We start from the raw sequence: 18,254 nt of genomic DNA on the forward strand, positions 1-18,254 counted from the left end.
ATGTTGTGTATGTCTTGTTATGACATTTTGATATTTTTCAAATATTTTAATAAAGAAGTTCATGTTTCAAGTTAAAGTACAGGGAATCTTCTTTTTTTTTTTTACCGTGGTATCAAAATCGGCATCGAGAATTGTGTTATTTTACTGGTATTGGCACCGACTACTGAATTTTTGGTATCGTGACAGCCCTAATAACATCAATATATTGCACAGGTCTACTTCAACCTAAGAAAAAACAAACTATAAAGCAGCTTGACAATGACTATGAATCCTTGAATGTAAGTTTTCTTCCATTTTATCCACCCCATATGTCTGGTAGCATGCTAAGCAGGGTTGCGCAACCTCTAAAAGAAAACATCCCTTGACATCTGATCTTCTGTTTGTGACGGCTGCAGGGTTTCATAAGGGTTTTACGTTGTTCTACAGTTTTAAAGCTACAGTTAGCAGAAGGGACATGAATAACACGTGAAATTAACCAAATTCAGCACAGCGCAAGTGGAATACAGTCAATGTGTAGCAATTTTTATAGAGCAACACCAGCTTTAATGAAAATTTTGCAAGGGGATTCTTTCAGAGAGTGAGCACAGTGTCGTCTCATGTAACTGGAAACTCCAGTTTGTTAGTGGCATACACCAAAAGGCTTTGGACAAAGACTATTGGTACCGACACGTCAAGAACTAGTGGTGACAAAGGCCGACCGTGGCATCACCTGACGTCTCCTAGGTGACGCCACCTGTGTCTTGGCAAAAAAGTTGCACTTGAACACACCGCAAAGACTACAGTCGACAGCCAACTAGCACGAACGCTCTGCGCCTGCGTGAGAGGAAATAACTCTCCATGCCAGAATGAATGATGAGTGAAACATAGCATTGTTAACTTTTACTAATTTAGTCGTTTGCTTGCTCTCCTCACTTCCGTTTTGCTTCTTGTGCACTTATGCTTTTAACCTAAATTAGATGGATTCCTCTCACTGACGTCTCCAACACATGTTGAATTGGCCGGGAAAAAAAGCAGACCCAACTTGGACCGATCTCCTTGGTGTGTTGGCACATAAGGTATGTAAAGAACTGAAGTGCATCAGGCAATTGCATCATTGTTCTCAATAAGGCATAGTTAACACATACAAAGCACTGGGGATGTTTTTGGCTCCTCTGGGAATAAGTAAGAACAGTTGTAGCCTTACTCCGGATTTCCACAGGATGCAGAACGGCTGCGGACTGGCTCCAAAATTTTATTTTGAAAATCAACCGGATGTTTTATTTTGCTTCTGTGCTCGACTTCCTGTCCCGCACTATCTGCCGTGTGCTGAATTGCTGTGGAGCTCTCTGGCTTCTGGCAAAAATTGTCTGCGTGTCTGCTCCGGAGGGCTGCGGATCGCCGGAGCTGGGACACAGCCGTTATACAGTCAGTGGAAATACACACACTGACTTTAATGGAAACCTAATGACTCCGCCGCTGCCGTTTCGGAGCCGTTACGCAGCTGGTGGAGATTGGGGGTTAGGCTTACTGAACTGGAAGAAGTGAAACATGACGGAGTAACCTCTCTTATAAGATGATAGAAGAGAGCAATGGATAGGAGCCAAGAGGTGTGGCTGAGAGGGAGAACTCCGTGATGCAACATGGGTGAGTGAACGGAGTAGTCAACAACACACCTACTTCCTTTCACCTCTGATGGGTTGTTTTGTCATGCCATCAATGTTAAACTGAAAATGCCATGGGACATAAAAGGAAGACCAAAAATATTAGAAATACATTTCACTATAATACATCATAAAATATATTACTATATTACTACTGGGGATAAATAAAAGATTATCTTATCATAAAAGGTAGGAAGAGTGGTGTCTGCAAACTAGGCCTTTATAACAGCAGACATTTTGACCTGTCACAGTGATACAGCACACACAATACCAGGATCCTGTTACTAAAGCAGCTAAATGGAATTTACTCATTTTATAATTTACTGTGTCAATTTTTTTTCCATGAAAGACAATAATGAAAAGAATTTGCACGTTGTTTGGCTTATTTGAAGCTTGTGTACCTTTATGTGATTCTTGCTGTTCTTAGTTTGTACTTTAATGATTGAATGCATTGATTGGAAGTCGCTTTGGATAAAAGTGTCAGCTAAATAAATAAAATGTAATGCAAGTCAAAATATTTTGCGTGTGAAATTCCGTCGACATGGTGACTGGTGATTAGCCCTGCTGGAGGACACTTTGGGGATCTTTAATCATATCTGTAATTGCTGTAGTCATGCGCTTGATTGTTTTTTCCCCCTCAAAGTGTCTTCCTTCTTCCAACCTGTTTCCATCACAATAACGCAATGAGCCTCTGAATCTAATGTGGTAGTACAGAACAGCAGAAGAAAGGATTTAAGAGTTAACAGGCTAAATTAAAGCTAAATCCAGTATTAGCTCACTGACCAACTACACTACAATGTTGACTTTAACTTCTGCTGTCTGGATTAATGATTCAGACCAAGCCGTTATCAAAAACAGACTCTAAATTGGTTAATGAAGTTTTTGATGCACTCTTATGAAGAGTTTCAGTGGAATCCAGCTTCAGTAACTGATAAGTGAAGCCACTTATAATGAGTCTCTTTTTGTTGCAGGCATGTGAACATTCCAGATTACAAACACTGACATTTAAACAAACCGCTGACTCACCCAACGTCAATGAGAGGAGACTTCCCTCGACCCCTCTTGTAGCACAGAAACAGCTCGGGGCTCTTAAGACTGCCATGATTAAGGTTGGCTGGCTGGCCGCTGTAGGTGCTGTCGATGCAAGTGAAGCCCTCGGGCACGGTTTCTCCCGCCGACCTGTTAATGACGGCCAAGTCGGTGATGGGTGCTTTGGGCCCGCTGGACTTGGTCTCCGACAGGTCCTGCTCCAGGGGCGTGGACTTTTCTGTCAGCCCGGCCACCACAAAGTAGTCGGTCACACGGTGACCCTTGTCCTCGATCATGGCTGGACGTACCGGGAAGTAAGAAAATAGAGATGAGATACATTTGGAATGACATTCATATGGCATGCAGTCATTTTCTTTTGCCTAATAAACAATAACCCCTCCTGTACCACATTCGTAGAAGACATCAAGGTATTCTATTCTCAGCAGTGGTTAAACCCTTGCAAAGCAGTCTACTGCTTAACATTTGCTACATAATATACCGTATTTAGGCTATAGCCAAGGAGAACACTGCATGTTCGTGAAAGCTCTTGCATCTCACTATGGAACAGTGGAAAGGATTACACATGCAAGCATACACAGAATGTTAAGTAATACCGTGGCAAAGGCAATAATCGGATCCTTTAAGACTGAGGCACCACAACGAAGCAAACAAACTCGGGGAACACAGAGGGTAATGACAAACACTCTTGTCATTGTATATCACCGCACTGCTCCAACTATGTTGAGAGAGTTAAAGTTCTGGTGGCTACAGAGAGCCAAGGAAGAGCAGCCGGGCCCGGAGGAATGCTCAGAAATGCCACCGGGAGTGTAAATCAAGCAGACACCAAAGTCTATAAAACATGTGAAATATGGTCACTCGCGAGCGAGTGACCAGTATTCATAAATATGAAAAGTGACACCCAGTTTAACAGTTGGAGCTGCCAAAATCTGTCGCTTGTCATTTTTTGACTGAATATAGTATGTAAGGAATTTCTTTAAATTTTAAATGTTTGGTTTCTGTTTTCTAGTTCATGTTTGAGTCAGGACACCAAATCTAGCAGTTGACGACTCAGTTATCGGTTACATTGGAAATTGAGCTCTTATTTATGACATTAGGTTGCCCAGTTTCCATTAAGCATTTACAAGAAATCAAACTGCTGCTCATCATTTATACTCAGAAATCATCTTTCTGTGCATATAAAAAGCACTTGACTTATCAAGTCTCACCACAAACAACAGAAAGCAACTGATTGTCTGGAGAAACTTAAAGCAAACATCCACGTCGCCTTCAAAGGGCTGCTAGGGACCTACACAGGAAGTTCAATTTTTCCAGTGGTGAGTCAGCTGTGGCAGGAGTGGGAAAAAGCCTCTTTGTACAGCAACAGCCCTGGATTTCATGACGCAGAATACTGTTCATTGTATTGGTTTCATTTTTATTCTGGACTTTTCACCAATCAATATGATAACAGTATGTTGCTAAAAAAAAATAACCGTGAAGCCACAGTACAATCATCTTGAAAGGCAACAATGTTGTCCTGCAAGAAAAGGCTGAGAGAATCTAAAAGAAAACGTGTGAAGAGGTTTCTAGCAGTGTAGTTGGAGACAGGAGTGCATGCGAACGTCTACTGGCCGCAATACAGTGCAGGACATCCGTTGGCTTGTGTTGTGGAAGGAGTGGCAGGAGGCAGACTGACCCTGCCTGGGAGGAAAATTATTCAGCCGCTGCAAGACAGCAAACAGCTGACTGTCTGACACACGTTACACACATTTTCCACACTAGACTTTGAGCCTGCTTTTTATATTTTCATCAACCATACTGCACGTAGTCTTAGACAACAACGGCATGATGTGTGAAAAATAGTTGCATTAATGTTCATTCTTCTGAGTATATAAACCCTTATCTGATTGAATGATGAAGGCAGCTATGCTCTTTTAGTTAGAAACTTGGCATTTTGCCCATGCGAGCATGCCAAAATTCATTTGTTTCAAGTATATGGCCAGCCTTACAGTCCAGGTAGCTTTAAAGAATTTTAGCTGGATATTTGCCCAGAATATGGCCCGCTTTTTCTTTCCTTTTTAAACAATGTCGGGAAATCAAAGAGCAGAGTGTATGAACACAAGCCTCGAGCAGCAAAAACAATACAGTTTCATGTCATATCCAAGCAGAGGCTGAATGACTTCAACTTTTCCACAAACAAATAAAAGTGCATTAATGAAGATGGGATGGAATAGCAGGCACCCCTTCCACAATTCTTACAACAGAGTCAGCTGTTTAAGAAATGCAGGATGGAAAAACTGATGGGTTTCATAGGTAAGGCAAGGAAGATACAGTAAATATCCTGATACAGGATCAGCACTGTTTTGCTATAGGCCAGTGGGTTTTAAATGGAGACCAGACCTATGAATTCACATTATTTCAGTATTCTCCCTCCAATTTAGGACATTTACCCATTCTCATGAATGTCAGACCCTTTTGTTCTTCTAGATGAAGTTCATAAAAGCCTAAATTATTCCTCATGTGGTTTTTCACAACACAATGAATAATATTTGTCCTACTCCTTCAAAAAGCATGTTGGATTCAGCTCCTAATTTATGATGATGTACAACAGCAATCTAGAGACATAGAACTGTTTTAAGACTTATTGCTCTGAAGAGATTTACTGCACTGTATCCATGGTTACATACATCTCACTGGTCAAAACCCTATTCAAAAGCAAAATGCTGTTTTCAGACTTTATTTGCTTTCTAACAAACCACACTGTTAAATGTGTTCTCAGCTAAGGCTGGCCAGTAAATGTACTCAGATGCTCTTCATATGTGCGTACGTGTCGGTGAATGAATGTCCGTTTATAGCTACAACAAAGCTCTAATATTCCTCACAAAACTGAACACACCTGTTTTATTAAAATAGATTAATTAATCAATAAACTATTGCATTCATGTATCAGGGTCTTTATGAGATTTTGAAGCTGGTTGTTAAGTGCAGATGTCTATGCATGGAATATAGTCCAACACTTACTACATTACTGCAAATAGAGGAGCCCACAAACCAAACCATATGGTATATATGCCAGCCAGAAATGCACAACAATTGGCTAAATGTGGCTCAAAGCTGCGTATATCTCACAGCTACAGATGAGTAGAATGTTAAGTATCAGTGGTTTAACACAAGTGACCCTTTTAAATTACACAAAGCCATTTTAAAACATCAAATTTGTTTGCATACAATACAAATAGTTTTGAAGCAGTCAGCTACTCATTTGAGTTTTTGTTAGAAATGATCTCTTTTATCTCGTGGGAGTAACACCAGACTGTTAGACAGACAGACAGACAGACACACACACACACACACATAAATGAAACCCCAAGTTTTACAAAATCCATCCATCCATCCATCCATCCATCCATCTTCGTCCGCTTATCCGGTATCGGGTCGCGGGGGGAGCAGCTCCAGCAGGGGACCCCAAACTTCCCTTTCCCGAGCAACATTAACCAGCTCCGACTGGGGATCGGCGTTCCCAGGCCAGGTTGGAGATATAATCCCTCCACCTAGTCCTGGGTCTTCCCCGAGGCCTCCTCCCAGCTGGACGTGCCTGGAACACCTCCCTAGGGAGGCGCCCAGGGGGCATCCTTACCAGATGCCAGAACCACCTCAACTGACTCCTTTCGACGCGAAGGAGCAGCGGCTCTACTCCGAGCTCCTCTATGCAGGAAAAACCCTGCAAAGGTCAGCAGGAAAGGATTGGATGTGTGTGCACTCACGTCTCGCTTTCGTTGATCAGCAATGTTTGATCATTTCTTACTTTAACAACTCTGTTTTGCAAGAGTGTTTTCTTCTGAGTAACTTTCACATTTTAACTTTGTCACAAACATTAGCCTATACAATTCATCTGCTCCAAAATGATAAATCTGTATAAAACCATCAAGGCTGTGAGTCATGCAGCTTCCAGACAGCATGGGCACAGATCACCACAGTGTCACAGCAGGGAACAAAGCAATGTCGAGCTGAAATAAAAAATAAAAATAAAAATCAAACACAATCCTGGGCAACCAGCAGGTCTGTTAGGTACTGATTGGGCTTTGAGAACTGTCCCTTATATTAATTGGGATGAGGCTATTACTTGTGCTTTTAGATCATTCGTTGTTTTCAAAAAACATAATTTGAAAATTCTTCACTGATCCAGAAACTAGGCTGCCAGTGTACCACTTCAAGTCACACATACTGCACCTGCGGTCATCTTTTACACATAGCTGCTTTCATATAAAACCCCAACCAGAGAACAAAATCAACAGCTTTTTTTCGTCAAAATGTGTATTTTACTTACTTCACTTCTGTCTGAATGAGGATTGTGCTGTGATTCATGTGTGGGGTGCAGGGTTTAGTAGTGAAACTAAGTAGAGGAATATGACGTGTTGATATTTCAGGGACTTTACCATGAACACCAACAATAACTTTAATGCTGTCATATCATTTTCTGTTATTATTAAAAAACGCGGGGGTTGGTCACGATAGAAAGGCTATTTGTTGCAGATAGATTACCATTACAAGTTTGATTGGTCTGTAATGCTATATCACTTATGTGCAATAGAGAGGGAACTACAACAAAGTCATGATACACAAAGAAAATGGCCATTTTTATATATCATTGGTGATATCTGCCATATTCACATATTACCACCACTGATATTGAAATGAATAATCATATTTCCCTGCAAGGCCAACTAGCCCCTGATGTTAGGTCTGCACACAACTGCTGACACACTCTTAAGGCTAGAACCATTTGTGACAGTCCCCTCTGCCTCCACCACAACCATACAAATATCTCTTTGTGACAGTCCATGATAGACAAACACTGACGCTGCCATGGCAACCCAGGCCCAACAATGCCAGGCTGCACATCCCCTGAGCTGCGACTAGTGTTACCCTAGCTGAGGAAATTGATCTCTAAGTCTTTCAAGGTTACATTTAGTATAGCTGACATGTTTTCTGTAGATTGCTGTCAGCCTCGAAGCACGGGGAAATTAAGTCCACGGTCTCAGTTTGAGATCTAAAAATGCCAGAGAAGGCTTGTTTTATTGTGCACTTTTATGTCTGGCGGGCAAATAAAACATGGCAGTGGCCATAAACAGCAATGGTGTTGACAGTGAATTAGACTAAAAGCTTTAAAGCTATTGTAAACAGAAGTGAACATAGCATTTAGGATTTTCTTCTTCTGTACTTGTGACAGCATGCAGGGGTGGGGGAAAAAAACTTTTAAACCCCAAGGCATAAATTGTGAAGCTTCTCAGGACAAATGGTAAAATGACTGAGACAAACTGGTGCACTAAATTTCAACCGTATTAAGTCCTGTGTAACTCGAGCCCCTGCTTCTCTAAAGGTTGTGCTCTGCCCCTCCCGTCCCACGTGAAAACCTGTTCCTCTGTTACCCCTGAGCCCTGATGATCGAGTGTCACGCTCTTTGTCTGGGTTGCACTCAGGGTGTAGGGTCACTACGAACCATGACAAAAATACTATGACGCTTTAGAGGACACGTATTCGGACCAGTTACTAGCTGCAGTCTCCAGTACACTTTAACTTGTAATGTATAATGCACACAGTAGATTCTGTTCACTGTTTATTCATCACCAGAATTAGCTCAAGCTAGGTTTGGCACGTAATGAGCAGGACTATTTAAAGTTAACTAACTTGATCTGTAAGATATCCATTTTTCATGATATTGATCCACAATGCCCACTTCTGGCTCAAACCTTGGCCCTAACCCTTTGAACTGATCGATGTACTTTGCTTCAAAAATATGCACACCCTCTTTTCAGAACAATATTCTTAAAACACAAGAGGACATAACACTCTTGGAATTACAGTAGTGTGACTTCCTCTTTCCAGTGATAACAGTTTTGCTGATGTCCATATATTGCGGATAAATGTCCATTAATCCACTTATAATTTGAAGTTGACTCTTAGCTGATTCTGAAGTTGTGTAAAACGTCATTATTTCAGCAGGTTTACTAAAACCGACATACCAAATGACAGCATTTCTGAGTATAACTTTAAATAACAACATATGGCATGACTAGGTGCCACAAGCCTCTAAATAAAAGGGAGTGTAAGGTAAGCAAAAACAGCAGACGGTTCAGCTTGTTATAAAGTCCCCAATGTAAAACAGGTTTTGCCATTCAGGCCTCACTGATGTGATGGGACCACTCCCCACTTTTAAGTTAGTTTCTCTTGCCTGGGCTCATTGTCTTACCATGTTGAGAGCACTACAGATGCTCCAACAGGCTAACATTCATTCCAAATTACTTGAATGGTGGTAAAAAAAAAAAAAGACATTGATCAAATATCTCAGACAAATTAATAAAGCCATCAAAATCGCAATCTCCCTGCCTCATAATCCATCATTTTAATTTCAAATACGTGGAAATCTGTGGAAAGTTCATCGTTCACTGTTATTGTCAGTTGTGGGAAAGAAATGTACAAATAGCCAACCGATTTGTAATTTATGTAATTATCTGATCTTTGGAGCTGCTCTGTGATCATTCAGAGAGGCATGCAGCGGAGGAAAACCTATTCATATTTTTAAGATAAGAAAACAAACAAATTTTGGAAGGTGCAATAGAAAACAATGAGATGTAATGATTCACTGCCTCCAGTACAATACGAGTAACTAGTAACTACTGTAGTACTGAGGAATATATTAACAATTTAAATTAGCAAATCCAACTGATTGGATTAAGGGTATCTTATATAATAAAAGGGTTATGCTGGTTAAAAAAAAAAAAAAGAAAAAAAGAAAAGAAAAAAAGGACACAATTAAGGATCAAAACTAAATCCATGATCACTCTTAGTTCTAAAATCCTGAGTGGATCATTCCTTGAGGCCCCTAATTTCCCTGCACTGGAAAGTCCTGTTCTTTAACGGTGGCACTGGTCTTAACTTGCTTGCAAATGTGCCAAAGGTTGGCTATGCAGCCCAACAACCCCTGAGGGCAGAGGAAAACTCTTCTACTGCCATAAATAAAACTGGGGAGGTCCTAGTCCTCACATATGCCAAACCTGATGTTTGTTCACTTGTAGCACTGGTCCGGTGTTAATGGCATTCACCTGGCCAGCCCCTTCATTTCTAAAGTACCATATTCCACGGGAGACAAAAAGATGAAGAGACAGAAATCGAGACAGACATAGAAACAGAGATTTTTCTATTCAAGTACACAGAGTGGAACCCCTTCCTCCATCCCCCCGTGATCTGCCCCACAATGATCTCATCCCTTTCACACAAAAGAGCCTGGAGGCTTGTTCCCCAGGGGTGAAAGAGCCTGCCCGCGTGTCTGCGCATGCACAAGTCTGAGTGTTTGTGTGTAATGTGGGACAACAGACAGTGCTGTGTCTATCTTAGTTACAGTATTTAAGCGGTAGCCCCGCCATGCAGATCCGCTCATAGCTTGACTCAAACAGCAGCTGATCATCGTGACACACACTATTGTCATGTACTGAACCTTGAGCGCTGCAAATGAGCATAAAAAGCAATGTTTACAGAGGGTGTACAGGTGCAGTAATTACACGAGGGAGTGGGTGACCCTTGGTTATAAATAAGGACTGACCCTTCGCACCAACCCCTTCTGTTGTGACAAGTGCCCTTCTGTGCATGTTCTACTTATTCATCTGCACGCAACAGGACTGCTTAAGTGTACTTTAAATCCTTTCTGAAAACTCAGCTATGGCTCCTGACACAAAAGCAAAATACCTGCAAAGGAACAGGGAATTTTATTTCAGCTGTAGCTCCAGTGGCAGCCGGCTGAGCCACGGTTTGTCAGCTTCTACAGCATCGGTGTGTGCTTTAAGTGCCACTCTGTAGCTCTGGGCTCTGGATGATCTGAAAAGCAAAGTGGCCCTCCCTGCCATCTGTCATCACAGTGTGCTGTAGGTGGTGAAGGCCAGGCCGAGTATAAGGTGCCAATGAGCTGACGAAACTTCCACTTCACAAGGCGATGAAGACCGCAGGAACACAGCTAAAAGCTATGTTTTTTTTTCTGAGGGGGGGGAAGATGAACTCAAATTGAAGCCAGTTGAGTTGTTGTCTGATTGAATTCATATGGTGCAAGCCACAATGTGTATGTGTGCACATAGTTGGCGGCCTGTAAATACGTCCCCCTGCTAATTAATCTTAACATGAGTTGTGTTGCGATGAGAACAGTCTAACTGGGTGGAATAAGCCATCAGTATACGATACAGAAAATAAGTCAGAATGCTTCAAAAACATGCTCAAGTGCACTTGATAAAAAGGCAGGGAATATATTTAACTGTTCAATATTTGCTGTTCAGAGTGTGTGAGAGGTGGAGCATTCACAGTCTATCTGCTTTTTGGCTCCAGATAAGCCCGTGCGATAGCCTTGCATTATCATACGCATATGCCAACAACCTCTCTGTAGCGCCGCACGGCCTGCACAAAGCAAAAGACCAACGATGAACTCTGTTCCTCACTCGTGTTTGTTTAACTCTGGCAGCTGTTTTTTTTTTTTTTTTATACACAGAGGCAATACATAAAAATCCAATTTCATTTAAGGACTGACGATAGCCGTCAACACGCTTCTCAGAACAGGTATCTGACTGCCAAATCACACAGATAACAGATAATGTTTGTTTCCACAGGCTATTTTGTTCTTTTTAGGCACAGGCTGTTCTGCTTTACTTTTCTAAGCTCTCATTGAGCATTAATAATATGGCAGACATATTACTGAAATACTGTCCTGACATGTGCAAGGTGTAACTTCACTAAACAAAACACAGTGTTTCCGCTATGTTGATTTGACCGTGACGGCCCCCCCACGGCAACATTTCTGCCCCCCACGGTATAAGAAATAGGGCTGCATTGTTAGAGTGCATGTCGGAGAACGTTTGTATTTTAGGTGTATTTTTTTTTTACATGCTGAAGTAGTTACACTGCATTAAGATCATGTAATTAATAGTGGGTTTATTGTCATTTGCTACAGAATGCTTAGCCTATATGTCAAGATCAAAGTTGGCCTATATAGTAATGCCCATTTACCAAAGCCAAGAAAATGACTTCAAATTGCTTAGTAAATATGCTAGTCAAAAAAAGAACACAGTATTTTTTCACATTATAGGCGGTGTAATCAGCAAATGTCTTCTTTTTTTTTTTACTGGGTACTTAATTATCCAAACTGTCCATTAACTAACTGACCACCTGTTTCAGCACTATAACAGTCATCCACTAAAGCCTATTACAGAAGACTCAGGCAAACGGTATGTGGCCCTTTTAGTATTGTATCCCTGTGAATCTTTGTTTGTCAATCTATGTAATGTAATGTTTTATCAAGATAACATCAAAGTGACCGGTAGCAACCAGTGACTACTGTAATAACTGAAGCTGAAAGTTTCCCCTTTCTTCTTCCTGGCTCACCATGGGTGGTTAGTTACACTCTACAAAGACCTGAGCACATGATATAAGAGGCAGGTGTGCTTTCAAGAGAAAAAGGGACACACTTAAAGTGTTTGCCGAACTGTGTCAAACACAACTGTTGCCTGCACAGCCGACGGCAGCAGGTATGTCAAGCTTCCCACAACACGACACGAAAGGGTCGGACAAGGACAGCGGCAACGGTTATTCAAAGTTTGCCGTAACATGTGTCTTTGTACAACTAACAACAACCTGGGTGAGTTAAGACGACGAGAGGCAGCTCAGAGCGAGGCTAGGCTCTGCAGAACCCGTCACAAGACTGCCTCCCTCCTGGAGCGTGACACCCAGCGGACACAGAGCATTCTTTCCACTCTAAGGAGAAGGGAGAGAGGGCAAAGTCATTGCCTTTACTAACTAGCTCAGCTGGCCCTATTATAGCTCAGACCCCGAGGCCTATCAAAAGAAGTCAACTAAAACACTAACTGGCACATCACACCAAAGTACAAGGGTCAGAGGACGGAAATATGTTACCTGAGAGGGTTTTTGGCTGGCTTACAAGATCCTTGTTGCCCTTTGGCTCAAAACAACTATCTGGAGTTAATATGTCTTAAAACATGCAAACAGGCAGCTTAACAAAATGCACAGAAGTGTTTCAGGTAAGTATTGGCTCAAGAACTTGCATTGTCGGTATACTCTGCAGTTAGTTCTGGCAAATGAAGTAGAAAACACCAATTAAATACATTTGGAACAGCAAGAGCAATGGTGAGAAAGAAGATCAGGGTTGCTGAAGGGTTTCTTTTTTGTGACAGACAATGCCTCCCTACCAGCTATGTAGGGTTGCTATGTTTTTTTTGTTGCCAATGAGCCCAGACCTCTTTATGATGGAAGACCTCTTTTGCATTAATAATGAAAAAAAATATACAGTTAATAATTACTTACTAGAAAAGACTAGATTTACAATGTGAAAATTTCATGGCATGAAAATGTCACTTTGAGGTTTTTTTTTAACATTAATATGCGTTCCCCCAGCCTGCCTATGGTCCCCCCAGTGGCTAGAAATGGTGATAGGTGTAAACGGAGCCCTGGGTATCCTGCTCTACCTTTGAGAAAATGAAAGCTCAGATGGGTCGATCTGGAATCTTCTCCTTATGAGGTCATAAGGAGCAAGGTTACCTCCCCTTTCTCTGCCCAGAGAATTTGGCCAACCCATGAGAGAGAGACATCATGGCTTTCAAAGGAGCAAAGTGGCAGTTGGTGAAGCCCCCCCTCCTCAATAGGGTTAAAAGCTACAGACACAGAAATGGCACAATACTGAGGAAAGCTCATTGTGGGACTGGCTCTAGTGGCTGTAATTCTGCACCAAGGCTGAATTTTGTGAAATAGACTTCAGATACAGTATTAGGGGACCACTAAGGTCTATATAAAAGAGACTTCAGATACAGTATTAGGGGACCACTAAGGTCTATATAAAAGAGACTTCAGATACAGTATTAGGGGACCACTAAGGTCTATATAAAAGAGACTTCAGATACAGTATTAGGGGACCACTAAGGCCTATATAAAAGAGACTTTAGATACAGTATTAGGGGACCACTAAGGTCTATATAAAAGAGACTTCAGATACAGTATTAGGGGACCACTAAGGTCTATATAAAAGAGACTTCAGATACAGTATTAGGGGACCACTAAGGCCTATATAAAAGAGACTTCAGATACAGTATTAGGGGACCACTAAGGTCTATATAAAAGAGACTTCAGATACAGTATTAGGGGACCACTAAGGTCTATATAAAAGAGACTTCAGATACAGTATTAGGGGACCACTAAGGCCTATATAAAAGAGACTTCAGATACAGTATTAGGGGACCACTAAGGCCTATATAAAAGAGACTTCAGATACAGTATTAGGGGACCACTAAGGCCTATATAAAAGAGACTTTAGATACAGTATTAGGGGACCACTAAGGCCTATATAAAAGAGACTTCAGATACAGTATTAGGGGACCACTAAGGTCTATATAAAAGAGACTTCAGATACAGTATTAGGGGACCACTAAGGCCTATATAAAAGAGACTTTAGATACAGTATTAGGGGACCACTAAGGCCTATATAAAAGAGACTTCAGATACAGTATTAGGGGACCACTAAGGTCTATATAAAAGAGACTTCAGATACAGTATTAGGGGACCACTAAGGTCTATATAAAAGAGACTTCAGATACAGTATTAGGGGACCACTAAGGTCTATATAAAAGAGACTTCAGATACAGTATTAGGGGACCACTAAGGTCTATATAAAAGAGACTTCAGATACAGTATTAGGGGACCACTAAGGACTATATAAAAGAGACTTTAGATACAGTATTAGGGGACCACTAAGGTCTATATAAAAGAGACTTCAGATACAGTATTAGGGGACCACTAAGGTCTATATAAAGAGACTTCAGATACAGTATTAGGGGACCACTAAGGCCTATATAAAAGAGACTTCAGATACAGTATTAGGGGACCACTAAGGCCTATATAAAAGAGACTTCAGATACAGTATTAGGGGACCACTAAGGCCTATATAAAAGAGACTTCAGATACAGTATTAGGGGACCACTAAGGCCTATATAAAAGAGACTTCAGATACAGTATTAGGGGACCACTAAGGCCTATATAAAAGAGACTTCAGATACAGTATTAGGGGACCACTAAGGTCTATATAAAAGAGACTTCAGATACAGTATTAGGGGACCACTAAGGCCTATATAAAAAGAGACTTTAGATACAGTATTAGGGGACCACTAAGGCCTATATAAAAGAGACTTCAGATACAGTATTAGGGGACCACTAAGGTCTATATAAAAGAGACTTCAGATACAGTATTAGGGGACCACTAAGGTCTATATAAAAGAGACTTCAGATACAGTATTAGGGGACCACTAAGGTCTATATAAAAGAGACTTCAGATACAGTATTAGGGGACCACTAAGGCCTATATAAAAGAGACTTTAGATACAGTATTAGGGGACCACTAAGGTCTATATAAAAGAGACTTTAGATACAGTATTAGGGGACCACTAAGGTCTATATAAAAGAGACTTCAGATACAGTATTAGGGGACCACTAAGGCCTATATAAAAGAGACTTTAGATACAGTATTAGGGGACCACTAAGGCCTATATAAAAGAGACTTTAGATACAGTATTAGGGGACCACTAAGGTCTATATAAAAGAGACTTCAGATACAGTATTAGGGGACCACTAAGGCCTATATAAAAAGAGACTTTAGATACAGTATTAGGGGACCACTAAGGCCTATATAAAAGAGACTTCAGATACAGTATTAGGGGACCACTAAGGTCTATATAAAAGAGACTTCAGATACAGTATTAGGGGACCACTAAGGTCTATATAAAAGAGACTTCAGATACAGTATTAGGGGACCACTAAGGCCTATATAAAAGAGACTTCAGATACAGTATTAGGGGACCACTAAGGTCTATATAAAAGAGACTTCAGATACAGTATTAGGGGACCACTAAGGTCTATATAAAAGAGACTTCAGATACAGTATTAGGGGACCACTAAGGCCTATATAAAAGCATCCAAAAAGCAGCATGTCATGGCACCTTTAAGCTCTAAAAAGGGGTTGAAATGTCGCTCAGTGCGTAGATGATGAATTGAACAGAAAGTGTCAGTTAAAGTTTGAAATTCCTAAAAGACATTCAGTTCAAATATATACATTGAAAGACGATGTCAGTTAAAGTGTGTCGGTTGAAGAAGTGTGAAAGCACAGAAAGCAGTTGGAGTGTATGAACAGTCGAAGTTGTGGGAACTGAAAGCGATGGAATTTTTTTTGTTGTTGTTGTGGTTGTTCAAAAGGTAAAAACCTGAGACCTAAAAGAGTTTGTCAAAATGTAAGTCATAAATGAAGTTGACGTGTCAATTTAGGTGTACAGTGTTGAAAAGGGTTAACAATTCAGTGGAACTTCAAGTCGCAAAAGTAATAAGACAAGTCAGTCAAAGTGTGGGTGAAAATTGACCTGAAGGTGTCAGTTAGTGCTTAATGAAATTAGTGACAGTTCAATGATGGCAGTTGAAGTGTGAGCTAAGCAGTAGAGTCATTTGAAGAGTAAGAGATAAAAGCAGTTGAGATGGTAGTTGACTGGCTTCACTGAAAGAATCTGCACTGATGTATCACAGCAGACATTTCAGAAACGGTCACATTTGTTGCTCTTGGGAGAAATTCCTCTTACTGTACCACAGAATGAGTTACTGGATTTTCTCACACTCGTCGAAATCCAAATTTGACTTTTGCCTAGGCAACCACTGAGTCCTTCAACAGTCCGTTGCAGCTCCCTTGGCCAATCTACTTCCTTTCCTTAGTCACCTGACAGAGCCTTTGGAAGACCAGCGGTGACAAAGTGCAAGTTCAATGTACACAAAGCCACAGTGAAGCCATGACCTACTTTTATACCTGCTGCTGGCTGTAGCAGTTAGTAGGAGGCAACATTCACTCCACTCCCCTGCCTGTCAGGCCAAGGCAAGGTCAAGAAAGAGATTTTGCTCCTGCATTTACACTTGTCAACGGCTCAGGGATGATGCAATTATGCAGTAGCATTATTTCCATGATTTACTTCCTCCACAAGACTTGATTATTCCGTTTTAGTCCAACATTCCATCTCAGGTGGCAAACACATACAGTACAATCTGAATGCAAGAAGTACAAGAGGAAGTGCCATTCTCTGCTGTGCTGGGACTTGTGCTATGGCTGTCATAACAGGAACATCACATGCATGCCATGAATCACCAAAACGGTGTTGGGAAGCTGAAGCTGGGAGTACTCTGCTGCCCTTGGGGGGAGACTGCTGCTGACTGGCAGACTGTCAAATGCTGAGGCATAGATATGTGAGCATTTCCTTAGCAATGCATTCAATGGCATTTGTGCTCACCCAACACACACATCCACAATACCAACAGAGGCATCCAACACAACTTTACGTCCTAGGTTGAGGGTCACATAAATAGTGACATGGCATATTCTGAGAAAATGTCCCTTGATAAAAAGCAAGCCACATGCCTAAAAGGCAGTCAGGTTAACAGTTCCTTGTCTTAGGTACAGTTCTGTCTTAAACTGCAAAACTCCCTCGCTAAAGTCTTCTTTTTTTAATCAAATATATCTCATTTTTTAAGCAGGAAACGCATTTTTTGAGTGTGGCTGAGAGCAGACACCTGCAAGGTTAGACAGGCTCCAGGAGAGCAGCGTCTGTTTATCTGGCTTTAAGGAGGGCCCGGGAGGAGAGAGGAATAGGAGTGGTGTTATATTTCCAACTGTTGCATCCGACCGATAATTAGGTCAACTTTTATGCAGGAAATAAGCATCACCAACAACACATAACAAAAGAAATGTCCCCCTGTGATCCGCCTGTGCAGTGATACGTGGCTGACTCTCTTTCCGCGGTTGGAGAACACAAGATGAAAAGTGTAGAGGGCGACCGCAGAAGCACAACACCAGGACAATGTCTTTTCAGCGGGCGACCTTACTTCTACACAGCTAAAGTCACCTAAACATAGTTAAACTACTATTTCTAATTCCCACGACAAACTCCGCTAAGTAAATTGAAAAATAGAAGCACTTACCAGCTGTTTACACTGCAGCGAGAGACAATGTTGACATGTAGGCAACTTGCTGTTATTTACCCGCTTGATATAGTCCGTATTTCTATGTATGCAAACTGCTACAGGTTAAAAGAGGAAGGCGCGCAAAAAGAAATGCACTTCGAAATACTCCTTTGAGACTTTGCTGTCCACTTCTTCGCCACACTTTCATCTGAAGTTGTCAGCGAAGGCAGGCGCCATGTTTGTGTCTGCGCTGATAGTTTTGTTGCTGGGCTTTCTTCCTAAACGTTTCTTTGAGACTGGAACCGCCCAAAGAGGAGAGGCTACGGTCCCTGCTGCAACTGACATAGGCGAGGCTGGGCTGGCCTTGGGGAGCGGTATCAAGCTAGCTAATACACATAAAACCAGCACTTCCGGTGTGCTTTTTTTTCAAAGTAAAGCCCCTCAGTGGCGAACACGTGTTGCAGTTTTCAGAATAAAGCTATTTTCAATTGTGTCAATAAATTCTTAGTAACAGTAGCATATTTAACATGGTTAAGCATTATATATATATATTTTTGTTAT

The 18,254-nt window shown here is 41.3% G+C and overlaps 1 protein-coding gene across 2 annotated transcripts in view; it reads right to left on the reverse strand.

Moving 5' to 3' along the window:
* Positions 1-18,055, reverse strand: part of dennd4c (DENN/MADD domain containing 4C) — a 43,785-nt gene extending 25,730 nt beyond the window's left edge. For both annotated transcript variants that reach the window (XM_028563887.1, XM_028563886.1), the window contains exons 1-2: positions 17,712-18,055; positions 2,667-2,967 (exon numbers count right to left, since the gene is read on the reverse strand). In XM_028563887.1, coding sequence (XP_028419688.1) covers positions 2,667-2,965 — 299 coding nt within the window. In that variant the 5' untranslated portion in view covers positions 2,966-2,967; positions 17,712-18,055. The remainder of the gene's footprint in view (positions 1-2,666; positions 2,968-17,711) is intronic.
* Between the last annotated feature and the right edge of the window lie 199 nt (positions 18,056-18,254).

This window comes from Perca flavescens, chromosome 19 (genome assembly GCF_004354835.1).
Source record: "Perca flavescens isolate YP-PL-M2 chromosome 19, PFLA_1.0, whole genome shotgun sequence".
NCBI classification, from domain to species: Eukaryota; Metazoa; Chordata; class Actinopteri; order Perciformes; family Percidae; genus Perca; species Perca flavescens.